This window comes from Macrobrachium rosenbergii, chromosome 22 (assembly GCF_040412425.1).
Source record: "Macrobrachium rosenbergii isolate ZJJX-2024 chromosome 22, ASM4041242v1, whole genome shotgun sequence".
Taxonomy (NCBI): domain Eukaryota; kingdom Metazoa; phylum Arthropoda; class Malacostraca; order Decapoda; family Palaemonidae; genus Macrobrachium; species Macrobrachium rosenbergii.
Genome location: NC_089762.1, coordinates 127,726 through 149,356, shown reverse-complemented (window position 1 = coordinate 149,356; position 21,631 = coordinate 127,726). Strand labels below are relative to the sequence as shown.

Here is a 21,631-nt window from a genome sequence, read left to right as displayed (position 1 = left end):
CATTAAACATTTCCAAAATAGTCTTCCCAGTCAGTAAGTACTATAAACTGAGGTGATCACATTCAGGGGGTAAGGGCTGGGGGAGTAAAATGGGGAGGGCTTGGGTAGCACTCTTCTATGGAGATTTCACAGCTGTTATTGGCTCAAAAGCAATATCATATACAACATCATATTGTTTATCACTTGTAAGTGGCTGAAAGAGATGCATCACGACTACATCATACCAGTTTCATGGCTGGGAGAGCACAGTTTTTCTTGGGAGCTTTTGTGACTGTTATTAGCTCCTAAGCCACAATGTCATATACAATGTCATTTTGTTTATCTCCTATGAGTGGCGGATAGAGATGCTTCATGATTACATCTTAGAAGTGTCTTTCTCTCATAGGCTGTTTGTGAAGACACCAATGCACCAAGTCTGAGGTGCACTACACTGCCTTTTCTGTTTCTCAAGTCCTTCCCTTGTAAGCAGTTTCAGTGTTGTTCACAAGTGTGCGAGAGAGAGGAGAAAAAATTTCACCCGTAAATTATTTTAACATTTTACTTACAGTATACTGCACAGTTTGGTTTTAGTTTTCTAACCCCTCAGATCTTAAAAACTACTGAGGCTAGAGGGCTGCAAATTGGTATGTTGATCATCCACCCTCCAATCATTAAACATACCAAATTGTAGCCCTCTATACTCAGGAGTTTTTATTTTATTTAGGGTTAAAGTTCGCCATAATCGTGCTTCTGGCAACGTAACGACACAGGCCACCACAGCTGGCTGAGAGTTTCATAGGTGGCGGTTCATACAGCATTATACCGAGACCACCTAAATATAGATCTGTTTTCGGTGACCTTGATTATGCGCTGTACAGAAAACTCAATTGTGCCGGAGAAACTTCGGTGCATTTTTTACTTGTTTATTTTTGCAGTGAATTTTACCTGTTTATTTTACAGTATGGTACCGTTATGTTTACAGTACCCTTCTATAGTATATATTTTTGTTTTCCATGCATTTTTATTTTGATACAGTGTATTTCAGTGTTTGTGCACAGTGCTGTACAGTGCATTGTTTGTTGTTTTATAAGTATGCTGTATGCAGTACTATAGTGACAAAATAGGAAAAAAAGGATTATGAAATTGTTGTTTTACATCCATATACGGCGGGGGGGCAGTATCTGTAAAGTCCTGTTATCTACAAGGGCCTTGAATATTTTAATGCGGATAATTGAGGTAGCGTAGGTATATGGTACATTTATTAAGCAAGCTATGTAGATCATATTTACATATTTTAAGTCTGACAAGTTTCTCTCATTACCCTAATATAAACTTTCCCTTCCACCTCCATCCATTTTTTTCAATATAAATTCTCTGAGAAGAGCAAACAGTAAAGGGGAAACAATATTGCTTTTGGAACACCCCACTATTTACTTGCACATACTTCGTTCATAGGTAATTTCAATTAGTCTTACGTAGTTCTTACGTTTTTTAGATAGTTATGCAAGAACTTCTATAGTATTGGTCTGTGGGTACTGTCAAATAAATACCTTTGTGTCATCAATGAAAGCTATTGAAGGGGATTTTTTTTAATTCCAAACACTGCTGCTCAGTGTCACAACATAAATATTTGATATGTGAAACTCCTTGCGTATTGTAATTATGGACCAAATAAAAAATATTTTTCATGTTTCCAAAATATAAAAGGGATTTTACTGGGAATACTCTCCTTCCAACCCCTCCTGGTGGCTTCTGCATTGCAGCTGAGGACAATTGTGACATTAAGTAGGAGCTGACACTTAGTAAGGGTTACTCACCACTCAAGAACTCTATTCTCAGGTGACATTGCGTAGTTTCGAGCATCGTAGCAAAAGTAAAGTAGGAAGTTTGTATTCAGGGAACATGAAAATTACACACTTTATATTTTTCAATTTGTTACAGATATGTGGTTAAGTTCCCTAAAAGTCACATCACAGGCAGACAGCTACTTCAGTTAAATCAGCTTCTATCATTGGATGGAGAGTTATCGCTTCGTGTCCCAGATGAATTTTTGAAGGATGCCAACAACTCATTGGAGGATAATCCTGAAGGTTCTGATCTTAAGAGTAGACTTCACCTGATTTTGCAAGACCCTGAGTGTGTTGTGTCAGGGGTACTTACAGATGATGATCTCTACATAGGTTCGTACATCCTCATTTTTCACAAAGAAAAATGAGGCTTTTCAAAGAATTTTGCCCTCGTTCAATTTTAGTAAAAGGGTATAAACTTATTACAGCCTTTGCATTCAAGATTCATGAAAAATGTTGTTTGTTTATTATGACTACTGAAGTTGTACAGGTTTTTTTTTATATTTTTCCAGATCATCTTATTGCCATGGATGAGGAAGGTAAACCGGTGAAGATTTGCAAAAATGTGTCTGCAGAAGGATTTACAAGAGTGTCAGATTTAGGTATACCTGAAAGCTATAGAAGGTATGGGAAATTTAGTTATCTTTACTTTCGAGTTTTATGTTACAATCCATGTCAAGTTTCAGATTACTACTACAATACTTCAGGTGAGTTTGTTTGACCAGTGGTTGCTGTTAATATTGAAAAGTAACTGATAAACGTATAAATTATGCTATTTTGCTTTGTCAGAGGCAGTAGGTTAAATCAAATTGCTACTCTTGATGAGCAAAGTGGTGAGTGAAGATAAATAAGTTAAATTTTGTTCAGACCCATACAGAGAAGCTACAATCTGTTTTATTAGAGTAGAACAATAATAACCACCAGATTAGTAGGAACATTAGATGAAAAATCATGCAGAAAGAAACAACAGAAAACTGAAAAACCAAGTACAGGTATACTGTATATCCATCCTGCACCCAGGCAGTAGCAAGATTCCCCATGTTCCCCACCAGACCTGTAACAATAGAGCATCCTGTACCCTTGCAACTTTTGGTGTTAAAAAACAGGTTTGACATAGGAAAAACCTTCCCCCACTGTGTTCCTCCCCAGAGGGCTCCATAAAACAACCAATTTCAAAAACCTTCTAGTTGGTCGCAGCCAGTATAGTGCACGTTGACACTGATAGAGTACAGGACAAGACAAGAGGGATCTTTCTCTTGTCTGCAGCAACTGCCTAGGTTTAATGCATCACACTCAGCTATTATTGGTAAACCGCACTCTGTGCCAGACCTATTCATTCATTACTCTCTTTCAGGTCTTGAACTTTTCACCTAAATCCCATGCCTTTTTGTCAGGGGAAAGTGGAAAAACAAAAATAGGTTTTGATAACAAAACCTGTTTTTGAAAACCTATTTTGGTCCTCAAGGAGTTACCACTGTTCCATGGTAACCAAACTATAAAAATTCTCTTCTTTTTGAGTCCTCACTATAACATGTGATGGAGTTCCTAATGGACTCAAAGATAAGGCCCTTTCCCTATCCTTAGGGCACTTCCTACTAATAAACCTTTAGAAACTACAGAAATTATACTTTTAAAAAATTAAAGGTAAAACAAAGATCTGACAGGCTTCACTAGGTGGCCAGTACTAGAGTACTGTACTTTCAAGATATATGAAAATTAACCCTTGAACACTGCCTCTATTTACAAAAACGTATGCTGGCGGGTTCGGTGAGTTAAAGCGGAAAAAGTTTTTTCAAAAAATCACAGACAAAGATTAAGAGTTCATTTGGCTCTTTTTTTGTCATTGTCTGAAGTTTAGTATGCAACCATCAGAAATGAAAAAAATATCATTATCACATATAAATATTGGAATATATGAGTGAAAAAAACATATTATACAAATCGTCTGTAAGCTTAAAAACTAATGAGTTAATTTTTTTAACCACTAAATTGGATTAATTTGGTATATAACAAATTGTAAAACATCAAAGCAACACAGAGAAAATATTATCACAAAATGATGCATGAATTATTGTAAAACACAAAATTCACCATAAATCGAACTATTGTGCAGACTTCTTTGTTGAAAAAATTAATTGATTGAATATTACTAGACTGTAAGTGTTTTAGCTTACAATTTCAGGTTTCTATTAAAGGACAGGATAATTTCAAAACTGATAAAAGCTATAACCATTCTGTTGTATTCTACCTGAAATTGCACACATTTTTATATATTTTGTCAGGGTGCAAATAGTGGAAAGAATTTCGAGATGTTCGGCGAGTTACCACGCCAGGCGAGAAAATTTTTTCAAAATTCACCATAAATCGAAATATTGTGCTAGAGACTTCCAATTTATTGCAAAATGAAGGTTTTGAATATTACTAGAATGTAAGAGTTTTAGCTTATACCATTTCAAAACCTGTTTTTTATGTGAAAATATTTCAAAACTGATAAAAGCTACAACCATGAGCTATCTTCTGTTGTATTCTACATGAAATCGCACATTTTCATATATAAAGTTTACGATGCAAACATCCAACATGACGAAAGAATTTCTGAGATGTTCGGCCAGAGCTACCATGGTAAGACGTAAACTTCAATAAATCAAAATATTGTGCTAGAGACTTCTTTTTGCAAAATGAAGGTACATGATTGAATATTACTAGAGTCATAATTGGTATTGTGTTGAAATTTGGCAGTTATCATTTATATGAAAATATTTAAAAACTGATAAAAACACAACCAAGTTATGTTGTATGGAGAAATATTTCCATTCTACATGAAACTCAAAGAAAACTTTATGTAGAATATAAAACAGTGCAAACATTACAACAAAGGGCACTTTTTTCAAAAATTCACCATAAATCAAAATATTGTGCTATCCAATTGGTTGCAAAATGAAGGTAAATGATTGAATATTACTAGAATGTAAGAGTTTTAGCTTACAATTGCGTTTTTACCATTTCAGTGTCTTGAAATTTTGGCAGTTATCTATTTATATTTAAAACTGAAAAGCTAAACCATGACTTTGTATTGAAACTACAGAATTTTCATTATAAAACTTTAAAAATAATAAGATCAGTGCAAAACAAAAATCTGAAAGGCTGAAATTTTCGGCCTCACTAAAAATTCACCATAAATCGAAATATTGTGCTAGAGACTTCAATTTATTGCAAAATGAAGGTACATGATTGAATATTACTAGAATGTAGAGTTTCAGCTTACAATTGCGTTTTCGACCATGGACCGAAGGTTGAAATTTTTTGTAGTCAGTATGGCAAAAGACAATTTTTAATACGTCCAATAGGCGTTTAAGGGTTAAGTAATTTATGTATCCAGCTTCAACAAGCTATAAGCTTTGGCAAAAATTTTACATGAAATCATCTGGTTTGTTTTCAGTCCCCTAGTTTTTCAGCTCCAAGCCCTGTTCTTTGACCTGAGCAAGGCTCTACAGGTATTCACCACCTGTGGCCAGGTTTCGGCACTTTGCTGAATGACGATTTCTCCTTTACTTGGAAGGCTGGCTAGTTCTGACCAAAGTTCTTGAAGGGATCTTGTGGTCCAAAAGATTTGATACTCAACCTCACTATGAAGCTGGGAATATTAATGAATATTCAGTTCCATCCTAGATGATAGCCTACCTGAGAATGAAGGAAGCTACTGAGTTTTTGGGCTCTTCCATCAGAAATGAGTAGGGTTGATTTTTTAATGTTGTGGTCCTTTCTCTTTTACTGCATTTCATTCCTTTTTGCCTGCACTTTTGGCCAAACAATTACATGAAAATCATTTTCTATTTTGTTACCCAAATCGTTAGACCTCCACCACAGAGCCTCACAAGTTTCTTTACTTTCTTAGGAAGTTGTCCTCCTGCAGCATCAATTTCTGGATGGGGATGCCATGGGAAGCTATTTCTGCAGTCATCATACAGAGGTTTGGGCCCTTGAAAAGTAAATGTACAGTCAAATTCTTGAGCCAGCAGTTTACATATTTAGATTAAAAAACCCATGGAAATTTGTTACTTCAGTTTTGTTAGGAACTGTGCATTTGGACATTCAAAGGACTTTCCCAACTTTGTTGAGGCAGACTTAGCAAGGCCCATCTGACCCTTCCAAGTTATGAAACCTGTTGCTTTCAAGACCAAAATATTCATTGATCAAAGGTATTTCTAGGATTTCCATGCATTACTGTGATGGTGGAAGTATGAATATGAGTGAAAGGAAATTTGTTTTGGAATCTATTAACAAACCAAGTTTTGTCTGACTCAGTTAGGCACTATATTATTCACATTAACAACACAACTGAGAAAGGGCAGTTCAGGATAAAATTTATTGATGAAAGGATTTAAGAAGGTAGTGGAGAGAACTGATTTCTAAGAAACATCATTAATTATAGAAAAGAGCCATACACATTATGATGAACATAGGTTATACATATGCCAGTTTGATGAGAAACTTGAAACAGTTTACAAAGAGGAGCAGTCATTTACAGAAAGTTTTCCCAACAGTCGTATGCCAGACCTTGTCAAAGCCTGCAAGATGTTATGAGCAATGTTTTCAAGATTCCCCAAGGTTCCTAATTAAAGACTAAGTAGTTACACACTTGTTAAAAGCATACTAGTGACTCCTATTGGTAGCTTACTCTCGGTTGTACCCTCATCTAAATCATGTGTACTTTGAATGATCTACTCTTCTGTTTACAAGCATAACAAAGTAATGTATGATGCAAGTTTTGTATGCTAGGATTAATTAAAAAAAATACTGAATGAAATTATGATACTTTTGAGGTAAAAAGACTATTAATGGCTGTATGTTCAGAAACTATCATCCTTGATATCCAGTATTATATGATGTTATAAATCTGTACACACAGTCCCCGGTTATCGGCGATCCGGTTTTATGGCACTTGTGTAGCGATGGGACAACTGGATTTTCTGTGCCAATATCCACTTATCGGCGCCGGTAACCAAAGATCAGCGTTGATCCCAACTTATCTGCGCCGATAACCGCTGATCGGCGCCAGTGAGCATGATATCTGTCGACTTTCGGTTATCGTCATGCTGTTGGGAATGGAGCCCCCGCTGATAACTGGGGACTGCCTGTATATGCAATCCCTTAATATTCAGTATTACATGTTGTTATAAAACTGTATATGTAATCCCATCTTATTTACAGGATTGCTGTTTTAGACGTGAAGCCATATGAAACATACTCTCCAAAATATGCATTGAAAAGATACGTTCGAGTCCATCAAAAACTTTTGACAGCATCTGGATTTGTTGCAGTTCCTGTTATACAGTCACTGGTTCATCGACTAACAGGTGACGAGAGAAACTTGTATATAGAAAATCTGATAAGCTGCTGACAAATTTTTATGCATTTTAACTAGATAAGCGCAGTATGTAATAAAATGCTATTAATCTCATTTTTGTGTTTTCTGTAAAGTACTCCTTTATTGATGCATTCCTAACTAACCAGTGTATTTGGATATGACTAGCTGCTTTAAATAATAACCTTTATTTTTTAAGTTTGAAACTGGTGCTACAGCCTATAAAAAGAAAATTACACTTATGATTATTATATATATATATATATGCAAACTTTCCCTTCCCTTAACAAGAAATCCCTATGAGAACTCAGAATTTTAGTTCACTATTATAATCCTCACCACTATCATATAACTGATAATGGTAATACAAGTGCTGAAAAAGCCAATATTTGACAAATTTAGCATCTAATCACTAAAGTATTACAAATTTTCTTATTTTAAGCTAGTGTATTCCACCAAAAACAAATTTATTGCACTGCAATTAGTAAGTTTCCCACAAAGATGTAAAATAATTTCACAAACTAAATACTCTAGATGTTATAGATCTCATTAATAACAGCTGGAATGCTCCAAAACCTACTTTCTTACAATAAATATTTACCTTTGGTATATCATTATAATATACTACTGTACAGGCAATCTGAAAATGAAATTTTGAATTCTAGGATATTTGTTTCAGATGTCAATCAACTGCTCTCTAGGAATATGTGCATCCCTCATTTGGGGAGGCATATCCTTGACCCTAATAAAGTGGTGGTAGCATGATTTTGTAAAATCTGTCATCAGATCCTGGGTAGATTCTGGTAAATCCCCAGTGTGTCTAGCGGGTGAGTCTGAATATTTTGCAAAAGGAGGAACCACTGTTTCTGGTGGAAGTACCGTGTTATCAGCTATCATACAGCAGTCTTTAAGCACACAACGGCGACCCTGTAATGAAGCAGAAAACTTTTAATAAATATAATCCTCATGATCATTGCTTCTGACAGTGTGTGCTGCCAAGGGCCTTTCTGTATAATCATATACAGTGCAGTATATTTCAAAACTCAAAATTATATTTTATTCTTACAACCCAAGAATTTAAAATGTATTTTCACAAGAAATTTATATTTCACAGATACAAATCACTGATTACCATGCATCCCAATTCTGGGATTCTCAGGTGCCTTATACTTGTGGCTAACTAGCCAGGATTTCTAAATCAAATCATGATCATCTTTTATCTTGTCAACATTCTGCCTGAAACTGCATGTGGTCCAGGTCTTAATCTTTCTTCATAATTATTTGGTCCTTCCCACTTTTCATCATCATGCTACTTCAACGTTTACTGCTTTTACTACTTGACTGACTGCTCCTCTCTCTTTGTTAACAACCTAAACTAAATCAATCATGCCATCTCATTCTATTTGAAAATGCTCTGCTGTGTACAAAAGTACAGATACTGCACAAAATTTATTACTAATAAGATATTCTTATTCACTATTCTTCCAACATTTCTCATGTTCTGATGCATCTGCCTTTCTTCACTCTTAAATTTTATAATATAGTTGCATCACTTCTTTCTCAAACTCCACAAGTAATTAACCTATTACTTGAATGGAATTTCCCTTGTAGTTGTCATGAGAAAGTGTCACCATGGCTGAGTCTTGGCACAAAATAATTGACAACTACTAATTTTGAACAATTTTTCTTAACATTTGCTCACCTCCATCGTCATTCAACCACTCTCATACATTATCCTCAGACACTTTATTGCATCCCTTGGCGATCTGGGCAAGAAAGTCGTTCCAAGTGTACTCCATTTGTAGGGTAACATCTTTCCAAGCATGTGTGATGCTACAATCACCTCCTTCATGAACTTCCTCCAGAATGACTTATTCATTGTAACTATAACACCTTTGTCAATCGGTTTTGTTACCAACCAACTAGCTTGCAGTAGGATGTGCAGGTGCATTGTTGATGAAGAGCAAAGTCTTCACCTGATGTCTAGCAACTCCAATGTCCTTACAAAAGTGATTAGGAAACCAATCAGAAATGATATAGGAGATAAACCAAGCCTTCACCACGACACCACATCACTGGAAGACTATCCATCAACCCACGCACGGCGCGACTGCTTTGCATGTCTAACTACCACTGGTTTGCAATGATGGCTACCAATCACAAAATGCACACCACCACACACACAAGAAACAGCACCTGCAACAGTGCAGGCATTACAACAAAGCCATGTGTTGAGGGGAAAGCATTGCAACACACAATCACTCCACAACCATTCAGAAAAGAAAAGCAATAAATGAATCACGACTCAACAAAGGAGCGAAGCGCACTTTGCTACAAAGTGCACTGATACTTTTTGAATGTCACCAATTAGAGAAATTATCATGACACATCTACCAGCCATTCCAGAGCAAAACAGAAAAGTTTACAAAAAACGAGTGCTTGCCTACCCATGCACCTTCTACCATTGTTATTTTACTGATGACCTGAAACTCTTTCTAACCCTCTCTCAGTATGCTTATGACTGCAAGCAGCGTTACCAATGCTTCTTTCTGCCTGAGCAGCATTGCCAACCATCCGTGTGCAGCTTTTCATTTTTATGAACATATATATTTTATATATAAATATATATGTACACAGTATTATGGTGCTGGGGGCCCTTCAGATAATGTAGAATTCTGGATGGGGTAAAAACAGATAAATGAGGTACTACTGTAGTTGGCTTCCAGTCTAAAATCAATAGAACAGTTGCTCTATACAATAACATCAGGGTTGATCTGTCAGTTCCCCCCAAGTTGTATGTGGTAGAATTATATTGTTTAATAAATTTTCCTTTTGGCATTTATACAGTATATGCTGTCCAAAGCATTTATGTATGCTGTGTAATTTCTAGTTCAAGATTTAGCATAAGAATCTTTCCAATTTTCAATCTGGTATCATAATTAACTTCTATCTCATCTCTTAGAAAATTAAAGGTTTGGTTATTCTACAAAAAAATTGACAATCCTGCTATTTTAATGAAGTTCAGGTGTCTTTTTTTTTTTCTATGGCAATTTTAAAAATATGTTGGGCATGTCTTAGGTTTGAGGCTGTGTAATATGCTGAAAAATCATGTGTTTAAACTTTTTTAAATTCCACTTAGTAACTGGTAGTAGGAATAGTGTACTTATCCACAACCTTCTTTGAATATGTTTCATCTATTTGTACTTGGAAGTGTGGTCTGTGATTGTGCTTTCTATGAATACAGATAGATGGCCTCTTGTACCGTTGATATACAATATTTTTAATATACAGTAATATGTCACCATGTTGCATCATATGCCTTTTGGATACTGAAAAATATGGCAAGTTACTTTCCTACTCTCAAACCTCATGCATGTGACCTACCTGACAGATTAATTTTTCTGGGATCCATATTAGGTGCTCTATTTCAGAAAGAAGAGTGGTTATTTACAAAAATCTTAATGTCTTCTTAACTAAATAGGCTTTTAGTTATACAATCACCTGTTTGAGTCTTAACTGTACTTTCCACAGTTACACGATCACATTGCAAGGAATGTTTTTCAATGGTTCCAACTTGTAATGATTAAGATGAAGATTCAAAAGCCATAGAACAGATTCTGAACACTCCATTATAAACTGGGCCATTTGTCTATCAAAACTGGTTAAGTTGCATATTCAGAATGCATGAAAGGATTTGATATGACTTTCTCTCTAAGTTACTAAATCTTCGTTACTTCAAATTTTTGGAACTCTTTATCCAGTTTCTCTATCAGCTCAATAAATTTCCTATAATCTAGATAAAGAAGTCCACATTTGCAAAGATTAGAAAGGATATCGTTGGGTGGGCAATCTTATTACCTAGTTAATTGCCACCATGATATAATCAAACATTTAGGAATAGGTCTTCCAAGTTATGAGCAACTTGAGAGATCTGCATACTGTATGGGTTATAGTCCCCGATTACTACAAAAACAAATGCTAGTGTAAAGGATGGAAGGACAAATTGTATTTCTGCAAAATGACATTTCTAAAATACTTGGCCTTTGGTCTAAATTCTATAATCCTATAAAGCTTTTTAAAAACCTAAGCCTTTCATTCTAGGGATTAACATTAGACTGAAAATGCATACAAGAAATGATTCTCGGACGCTGCTACAAAGTGCCATAAACACTATTGTACTTACAATAACGCAGTTTTTTCCTATGTAAACATAAGAGCCAATAACTGCAGCATTGACAATTGATCCCTCTCCAATGTAAACGTGATCTCCAATGTGAAGTGGGAAGAAAGCAACTCTGAAAATCAAACAAATTCTAGGTATTATAAGATATTTTTTTGTCTCCTATCTAAATTACATGGATTCCAACTTGCAAAATTCTCATAAGAAACTTATCAAATAAATAGTGTACCCAAGTACTTGAACTTAATTAATTCCAGAAGGCTGTTTAAAACTGATCAGTTCAAGTACAGTACTGAAAAATCTTTCCTCATTAAGTAATAATGTAAATGTGATTACAGTAATCCATTTCAAACCCCCAAAATAAAAGCATTGTAACTCAATTTTAACAAAACAATTTACAAGCACAACATGCTTAATTCATTAAAAACCTGAACGCAATCAACAGATGAAATTTATGAGAAATGACATAGTTTCCAACTAGTATGACAGCTTAAGTTCAAAATTAGCGGTAAAGCTTCAATTGTTTAGTGCAATACCCGAAACGATTTAGCAGATAACCTCATTCTGTTTATGCTTATGTCCATCAGAGGGGAGGAGGGAGGGCTCCAATCATGTAATTACTTGGTAAGTATACATAAAACTTTATTTTATTATAGAAATGTCATTTTTAAATAAGTAACTTACCAAGTAATTACATAGCTGAATCCCATTGATAAAGCCAAGGGTTGCCTCTACTTCAGAGGGAGCTTTGCAGCCGAGGAGTACTCTGAGGGTTGCCAAAGCATTACAAAATAAAAACAAGTGCCCTTGCCCTGGGCGCAGTACCGCAGTAAAAACAACAAATAACACTCACCTACACTGAAATAAAAACCACAACCCATCCACTGAGAGTGGTGGGTGCTCCAGGTACCTTGTATCCCCTCAGCTCCCTAAAACATGGCACCTTACTACAAGGTGAGGAGATAATAAGAGAAAATCCTTTGCTTCCTTCCATGATACCATGCCAGTTACTAATAAATGCAAAGTACTGCCAAATTTGAACACTGCTTCACTTCCTGAAAACAGTGAGAAGCGAAGATCGATTACACTTCTAGAAGGACAAATTGCAGAATGGATGTAAGGGACAAGTAGGGCCTGAAAGCTAATGAGGTGGCAGCTGTTCTAACATCTTTAGCTTTCACTTAATGAGGAAAATGCTCTCCTGGATCTGAGCGTCTCAGAAAAAAATTCCATTTGGATACAGGACAAGACGATCTAATCAGAGGGTGGGACGAGCTCTTGAACTTCCGGTCCCTTTCAGGTATACCTGAACATTCCAGCTGGACAGAGAGCTCTCTATTCTTCCTCAGAGCTAGTGAGTGCTTCTGGGCGCTCAGAGTATAAGCTGGCGCCAGGAGAGCTGGGCGTTCAGAGCAAAACACTGGTGCCTGGCTGTGATTGGCACCAGGAGAGCTGGGAGATGCCTGGTGCTCCTGGAAGTCAAGGATGTCCGTAAAATTCTTAATGGAGAAAGAAACTGATCCAGGACTTGGATGGGTCCTCGTTCTTTGGCTATCCGTCGAGACCTGCGGACAGCAGGATCAACTGAGGAGTAAATACCCGGGAGTAAAACCCCTTCGGACTCCCATGGACCAACAGTATGCCTCCTCCCAGGTTTAGGGGTCTGACAGGGACTGGGTTTAGGACGTCCGATAGGCCAGATAGCCACTACACATCCAGTAAGGTGCCTTTCCAGTGGCTGTCTGTCAATACCTGGGACCAGCAACAGGCTCAACTGGGGACGACTACCCGTGTGTAACCTCTGGCCTCCCTTGGACTTCCAGTATGCCTCCTCCCAGGTTTAGGGGAGTTTGACAGGGACTTTCTGTCTAGGAGCATCGGGGGACAAGTAGACACCTCCTCCACTGCACAACACTTCGCTATTACAAGGTTAACTTCTGTTAACCCAGACACAAGACTGGCAATGGCATGGAAAGGAAGCGAGGGAGCCACGCATGGGAGTAAGTAGAAAAAATTAGAGGGCTAGTAGCAGGAGAGACAAAATTGGATGCGGGGGAGAGTAGGCGCCAGATGGTGTCGGGCGCTGGGTGCCCCAAGGTTGTAGATGGCACCAGGTAACTGGGTGTCAAACAAACTAGTAGCTTGTAAGCTAGGAAATCGGGAGCTGGTGAGCGCTCCTGGCGTTTGGAGCCAATTCTCTCGACTGTCAAGAACGTCAATTCTTCCAAAAGCCCAGCGCAACCAAAATAGGCACAATTTCTCTCCTTACCACATTCTGCCCTTACATTTTTTCAGTTTTCTGCAAAGGAAAGTGTAATAAGATGTTTAATTAATTCTTTGAAGTAAACAGAGTACCATCATACAGGCAAATCTCAACTCCTAACAAAGATCATTTGAGACTTGCACACACATACATTTCATCACCGAAAATATCGGTCCTGTAGTGAACCTGGATTCAAGACTGGCAACGGCATCAGGGTCGGAACCATGGGAGCCAGGCACAGGAGTAGCTGGACTGATAGTATGAGGGCTGGGAACAGGAGAAAAAGTGGGAATTGGGAAGAAGGAATAGCAGGACTAAGATCTGACCTAGGTTTAGGAGTAGAGTCTAGGCTAACAGAAGCTCTACTCTCAGCCCTGGAGGCCGCCTTTCTCTTCATATCCCTTTCAAGCTTATTAAGATGAGGTTCAACAACCTTCCATTTTTTCTCATCTCAATCCTTACACTCATCACAAGTATTCTCCTTAGAAGATCCTGCCCCCTACATTCACTGCAAACAGTGTGCGAATCAGAAGACGATTTAGTAAGTCTAGTTTTACAACCTTTGCTACAACAACTAAAACTATATGCACTTGAATCAGACATAATCTAAAGCGAAAAGCTAGAATGTTGACTGAAAGCTAATAAGAGCTTGAAGTCTACACAAAAAAATTACAATACTTCACCAATTTCCAATAAAGAACAACCAAAAATCCAATGAAAAAGCTGCAACAAACACCCAATGTTAACTCAAAAGGCAGAAACACAATAAGGTTATCTGCTACGTCATTCCCAGGACTCCCGTTAGTGGGCAGGACTTGTCATCTTCACTAAACCATCACATAGCTAACACAACTCTCTTAAATAAAAGGCTGCCACACAAGTTAGAAACTGTAGCTATGTAATTATTTAGTAAGTTACTTATATGAAAAGAGAAACTTAATTTGCAATAAAGACACTACCTGACCAAAAGGGGTAAAGCAAACATCGATAAACAACTTAGCTATACAAAAAATTAAATGCAGCTGTTCATTTCCAAGGAAACACTATTTACCCTAAATATTCTCCAAGAAAAAATGACTGAAAAACAAAGAAGCCCGAAGGTAAGAAAGAAAGAATAATGAACATTAAGAAAAATTCATCCAAAACTGGGAACAGGAATGAAAAGTGTGTTCAGGTTGACGATACAGGAATGACTGGCATTCATTTGTTGCTCTGAGGTTTTAGGATATGTGGCTGACAGAGGTAGTGCTCCTATTTTGAAGGGCTCACCACACAAATAGTGGCTCATATTAAGTGATGGGATTTGGGCTAAACTAATAATAGCCTGACTATCATACACCTGTTTTACTGTGAAACCAGCAAATGAAATGTAACACATAAGGTGATGACCTTTCTCTCTGTGTCTCAGAAGTTGTTTATCATCACTAACTTCCTTAGCTAGTACAGTAACCCTAAGGCAGTTTTCATCAATCTTTCTTTGCCGCAGCAGAATCAATAACAAATACCCAATACTGACTACAAGTAGCACTCAACATTATGTTTATATAGACAATTCTCTAATAACTTACCCTTTACTAAACTTCTTAAATGGAGGTCTAATAACAGCCTTTGAAGATATGACACAGTGACGACCAACTCTGACGTTTGCCAGATCTCCTCTGATAATAACACCACTCGATACAATCACTTTCCCACTTAACACTATATTCTGTGAGCCACACAACACACTTTCACGGCATACACGATTTCCAGTTGCCTGATGGAGAAAAAATTTAAACTTAGTTCCTTAAATGTAATCATAAAAAACTTTGTTTCATTAACACAAAACACTGACTGACAAAAGACCAACAACTTCCAGTTGCCTGCACGAGGTAGAACATAAATTTACTCAAAACTTAATTCTTTTCATGTAATTATACATCTTATGCTTAATGACTAACAAATACACCTACATGTCTGACCCACTCAAGCAAATCATGCATCAGCTTCAACTGTATCTGGAGGTGGCTAATAAAACTACCCACTGGGGAAACTCCTCCCACTATTTGCTCACTGAGCCTTTATATTTTGCAATTGCTAATCAAAGGAGTCAATGGAGGAAGGAAATTCCTAAAGTCCACCACTGCATGAATCCACTGTAATGGGAGTTTATCCTAGCAAGGACCATCTTTGTACATGGAGTACTTATCCTAAAGACTGTGTATTTACCTTACCCACCTGGATGACATAAGGAACCACTACTATATTTTCTACAATAGGAAATCCATGGTCTGCAATGAGAAATCCATCAATGAAGCTTCCTTTAAGGTTTTCAGTTTCTTTAAACATCCCTACTGTACCTAGTAGTAGACTTTTTACTTTCCTGGAGCAGATTTGAAGGTTCCCAAGCATTCACAACTTCAATCTTAATAATCTAAAAAACCACTAGTCAGAACTTTAAAACAAATCTGCAGATCCTTTCTTCACTAGCATGACACTGAAGAAATCTGTTACGGTGGAAATAGTGACATAGGAGGACAAGAATGCCATTGAGGCGTCAACCCCAAAAGATGGCCCACTTTGCTTAGTCTGTGAAAAACCTTTCAATAAGTGGAGGTTAAAGATTTAACAACACTGTGATTTTTTGGGATGAAAGTTGTAGCCACAATGGTTCATCCAACATCCCTAGGGGTACAGAACCTAGCTGAAAATTCATCTCACAAAAGGGGAGAGAGACAGACAAGAAAAGACATCCACCATCAGGTCGTTCCTCAAATTTTTACTCAGCATCCTATGCTGCAGGGGGGGGGAGGATGTGACATGTGATAATATGACCACTATGCAGCTCAGTCCATACTGTGTGATTTTACAGAAGTTGCCGTCTGGGAATTCATTAAGAACCAGTCAAGTCAGGCTAACTGGCATAGTTGAGGGCATTAAATTTTTTTAAACACCTATCTCTCTAATACAATACCATCAGTCTACGTAAGCCTATCCTGCGTGGTAATCACTTCAACAGATTCCAACAGTTCACTATAGATGAACACTACCCTTTGGTGTAGCATGTATCCAGCAACCCCAGTTGCGGCAAGTCACAAGTGTTGTCTGAACGTTACCATAAGAAGTGCGGGGTTTGGAGGAAGGATGTCACGATAAACTGATTCGTTTATATTAAATGTTTCATTTTTTCAACATAAAATCTATTGATTTAAATAAACATGAGTAGTTGCTTTGGATGGAGGGCTTCTTGTGAACAGCAAATTTTCAACTGGGGCATGGGTAAAGCTGGAGACATCAAGGTTAACAAGCTGTATTGATATAAGACTGATTCCTTATGGGTAAAGTCCTGGTTCTTAATGAATTCCTCTTTTCCATATTTTCCAAGAGTCATTTCAAAATTAGGCGATGCTTACCTTTCCAGTAAAGTGAAGTAGCAAGCACCCCAGAAGACTATGCTCAAAAGGAAGAGTATAATCTATGAGGAAGAAGGTGAAAGGGTCCATGATGACCAATCGAGACCGGGAACCAGCGAGTCCAATTCAAAAAAGACGTTCCACATCGAAGATAACCAGAAAAAACCAGGAGAAAAAACCGGTAAATAAAATCTAGGTCTTCACCAGAGTCCAAAATACAAAGAAGTCTGGCAATAGGATTAAAACCTTGCACTGCAGAGGGAAACAACCTTCCAGCAGCAAGGACAAAAAGCAACTGATGAAAGTGGGAGTGCGGCTCACACCTGTGTCAGTGTTGCCAACCGTTTGTTATGGTAGCTCAAGTGGCAAGATTTTGCATGCAGCGTTAGTAACACTGGCTGTTAAAATTCCCAATTGTGGGATTGATAACTGAGAGTTGTTCAGGCTGGTGGGATTAAGGGCGAATTCAGGTGTTCAGGGAATGTACTGCAATACCAGGTTTTTACAGTCATCTCTTCCTGGTAGAGAAGGCATCAGGATGTTGGAGACCTGTCATAGATCTGTCAACGTTGAACAGCTACCTGTGCCTAACTCCGTTCAAGATGGAGACTGGAGACACCCCAGTCAATCCTTCTGTAGCAGCTATTCATGTTCGAATATTATATGTGGGGGTGTAAAGGTACTGAAAATGGATCAAGGGCAATTTGCCATAAGGCATTTTGCCATGGACTATTTGCCGTACGGATATTTTTCACAATGACAATTTGCCCTAATGAGAATTTAAAAGCAAAAAGGTCGCTTAACAATTATTTAAAAATAACATGCTTATCTAAAAAATTCAAAAGCAAAAAGCTTATTTTGGGAGGTTATCTCAACTGTTTACATTATTTACATTATTTTTCTTTAAAAGTTGAAACTTAAAACCTTACAATGCCTTACACTATTAAAAGCATTAGAGGTTGTGAAAAGCTCATAGATGACTCTAACTTTATCTACAAGCAAGAAAGAAAATATGGAGGCAAGGTCTATTGGAAGTGTGTTGATACAAACTGTAAAGCAAGAGCTCATACAATACTAAATAGTCAAGTGATTCTATTTGTAAAATTGTAAGTGAGTACACAAATCCATTGAATCCTAGCCAACCAAAAATGCAAGCACAATAGCAAATATGAAAGAAAATGCACTTGAATCCCAGTTAGCTTCAAGATCTTCGATTGGTGCCACTTGTGGGGAATTAGAGGACGATGGACGGTCTCTTATGCCATCAACTTCAATTTATCAAGAGGCATTAGATGATGGAGACAAAAGGAAGAAATGGTCCCTCCTATACCTAGACCAAGAATCAGTTATGTAATTCCCGAAGAATTTATGTGTCTACAGAACGGAGAAAGATTTTTACTTTACGATAGTTTGTGGGAGACGACAACAGAATGTTGATTTCTGGGACAACTGCAGAGTTGCACAATCTAGAAATAAATAAGAATTGGGCATGCAATGGACCATTTAAGGTTTGTCCTGAAATCTATTATCAGTTATATACTCTACATGTCAACATAGGACATGCATGCATCCCAAGAATTTACAGTCTCCTTCCGAATAAGACTCTGGACACTTACAATAGTTTTTTTCAAAAGGTTAAAGATTTGCTTGAGTCCCTAAGACCTGTAAATCTAATGACTGATTTTGAACAAGCTAGTTTTCTGAGTTTTTCTGACAATTTTCCATTTGAAAATGTAACAGGCCATTTTTCATTCCTGTTATAATGTTTACAGAAAGGTGACAGATACTGGGCTGAGGGTGCGATATCAAACTGATTGTGAATAACACAAAAGTAAAGTGCCTTATGGCACTTAGCCTACATTCACCCCACCTCCAGACACCATCGATGCATTTATAGAGCTTGTGGATGACGATGACTTACCACAAGAACTTATGGCATATTTTGAAATGCATTACCTTGGTGGGGAGAGAGGCAAGGGACTTCACAGACACAGAGTTCCTCCTACTCTTCCTATCGGTCTTTGGAATATAAGTATGAAAGAACCCTAAATCAGCTGGCTAACACCAACAATGGAGTAAGTTTCCATAATGTGCTGCAAGCATCTATTACGATTACTCATCAGAATTTATGGAAATTTATTAATCTCCTGAGAAATGAAGAATCTCTTTCTAAAAAGAAGGTAATCGATGCAAAAAGAGGTTACGATTTAAATCAAAAACACTATTTGCGTGTAACTGCAATGAACTAGCTTTTTAGTTTTTAGCTTAATTTTTCAAATACTGTAAAGTTTATGACCGTCATTATTTTTATTTTTATTTTTTTATTCTTCTCTTCTTATGCTTTATGGCAAATTGTCCTTGCAGCGCAATATCCATACAGCAAATAGTCCTATGGCGAATTTGTTTACGGCAAATTGTCCAGTCACCACTGAAAATGGCATTAGCCTAAGCCATTTCGGAATCAGTGATATTACGAGTGAAATCTCATTTTTTCTGACAAATTTTAACATGATCTTCATCGATTTGTCATTTAATTCCAGCAGACTTTTTTTAGTTGTTAGGTCCCCATTACAAGTTACAACATGGGGGACCACATGAAGAAACCAGATTATCAAGATGATACTAATGTTGCCTTAGGGCTAGGGTAAGTTGGGGCCAGGCAGTTGTTTCCTATTCCATTTGGTGATACAAGAGTGTGAAGGACAGTTAAGAAGGTAAATACTGTTCTTTTGTGATTTACAATCACCCACAAGTCAGGTTTACCAGGGTTTCATCTCCTTAAGTCACATAGGATGTGGCATCCTAAATTAGGTTAAAATGTAGCCCTGCATTTGGCTCTGTATTTACAATCCCATAGGTCAGGTTAGCCTATATGGGGTGGAAGCGTCCGGGTCAGAGGAAAACCTTACAATTGGAAGATGAAAGAATTGTTAATTTTGGGTGGAAAGTAAGACGAAAGAAAGAAAATACCAACGAAAGTAGAGTCAGAGAAATGAAAGGGGTTGCAGCTGCGGACCGCTGGGACGCCGCAGAGAACCTCAAGTAGGGTACGCGTAGTCTGTAATGAGTTAGCCTAAACAAGGCTAAACCACTTCCTCAAATTAGCCAAAAACCACATCTACATCTTCTCGGTCTTCGAGGAAACAGTTACAAGTGTAAATGTAACGACGACCTTTCAAAATACCTGATAAATATGTTAGCAAGCGAACTGTCAAACCGACTCCTCCTCCTCCTCTCCGCTACACTACCACTGACCCTAATTTATCCATTCCCGTATCATCAATCAATTTCCTGCAGCACAAACCTACAACTTACAGTCTCAATATACTGGGCTTTCGGGTAGTACGAATCCTGGAGTTCCATAGCGAAAAGTACGTGAGAGGCACGAAGGCGGGGCTGAGGAGAAGTGGCGACCCTTTTGTTTACCTCTGCTGAGCGTGCGGGTGCGTTCTCTACAGCCGCCCAAGGCAGAGACAAACCCAATGGCAGGCAAGAAAAGACACGAATAGACATGAAAGACACAATACTACAGAGAAAGAAAACACTACTGATCATTTATAATATATATATTTTCATAGGAGATGTTTAGTATTTAGTATTCTGATCTCTCAACGCCAATGTGCTTGGTGGCACTCGTCGTGTAATTGACTTTCTCTCTCAGCAGTAACCCTTGTTTCAAATTGGTTTAATCAAATTATTCATGTTAATTCACCCAGATTAAAAGGGGAAAGGAAGATGACATGGTATAATATGAAAGATGACATTTCCTTTGAATTATAACTTGCCTCTAATAATGATATGTAGTAACCCTGTTACAACGTTGATCCGCACAACAATAAAAAAAATGGTTCATGCAACATATAGATAGGTTAGTTACAAGTGACAGGTTTGTCGTATGGTATGCATATGTAGTTTCTGAAATGTAGTGGAGATAAAATATTAATTACGGGGTTTTGAATGACCGTGTAAGTACCTGCACTCAACTACATGCATATTTACGACGTAATAAATCATAATCATATTAGTTGCATATTCGTATACACCAGTAAAAGTAATGAGTCACAACACACACGTGTATATGTATATATATATATATATATATATATATATATATATATATATATATATATATATATATATATATATATATATATATATATATATATATATATATATATATATATATATATATATATATATATATATATTGTCAAAAATTTGTCATTCACAGTTTGAAATCTGCAGGGGATCGTAGGCCTTTGCAACGGCGTAGCCAGGAATTTTCTAAAGGGGAAGGGGGGCGGTGACCCAAATAGTTAGGACTGATGTGTACAAGGGCCTTGATTTAATATGAATATAAGGGTCTGAAGAAGTGGTAAATGAATTTTAGAATATTGTAATATTTGTAATAAATATCGTGATATAATATAAGAAACGATAAACAACTCTTATGATAAACTGGTAAAATAATTGTAACAATGATTTATTGAGTTTTCATAAAATCTACTTTTTTGACGGGAATTATTAGTGTAATATTGGTATTGGTATGTATATATAAACATACATACATACATACACACACACACACACACACACACACACACA

The 21,631-nt window shown here is 37.2% G+C and overlaps 2 protein-coding genes across 2 annotated transcripts in view; one reads left to right on the top strand and one right to left on the bottom strand.

Moving 5' to 3' along the window:
- Positions 1 to 7,287, top strand: part of LOC136850503 (uncharacterized) — a 44,669-nt gene extending 37,382 nt beyond the window's left edge. Inside the window, exons 10-12 of the mRNA XM_067124072.1 lie at positions 1,921 to 2,159; positions 2,339 to 2,450; positions 7,038 to 7,287. Coding sequence (XP_066980173.1) covers positions 1,921 to 2,159; positions 2,339 to 2,450; positions 7,038 to 7,227 — 541 coding nt within the window. The 3' untranslated portion in view covers positions 7,228 to 7,287. The remainder of the gene's footprint in view (positions 1 to 1,920; positions 2,160 to 2,338; positions 2,451 to 7,037) is intronic.
- Positions 6,170 to 20,502, bottom strand: DCTN5-p25 (Dynactin 5, p25 subunit). Its single transcript, XM_067124073.1, has 4 exons — positions 20,342 to 20,502; positions 15,203 to 15,390; positions 11,375 to 11,486; positions 6,170 to 8,118 (listed from the first exon to the last, which is right to left on the bottom strand). Exons 1-4 carry the CDS (start codon positions 20,387 to 20,389, stop codon positions 7,867 to 7,869), a joined length of 600 nt encoding a protein of 199 aa, XP_066980174.1. The 5' UTR covers positions 20,390 to 20,502; the 3' UTR covers positions 6,170 to 7,866.
- Positions 20,503 to 21,631: the final 1,129 nt, after the last annotated feature.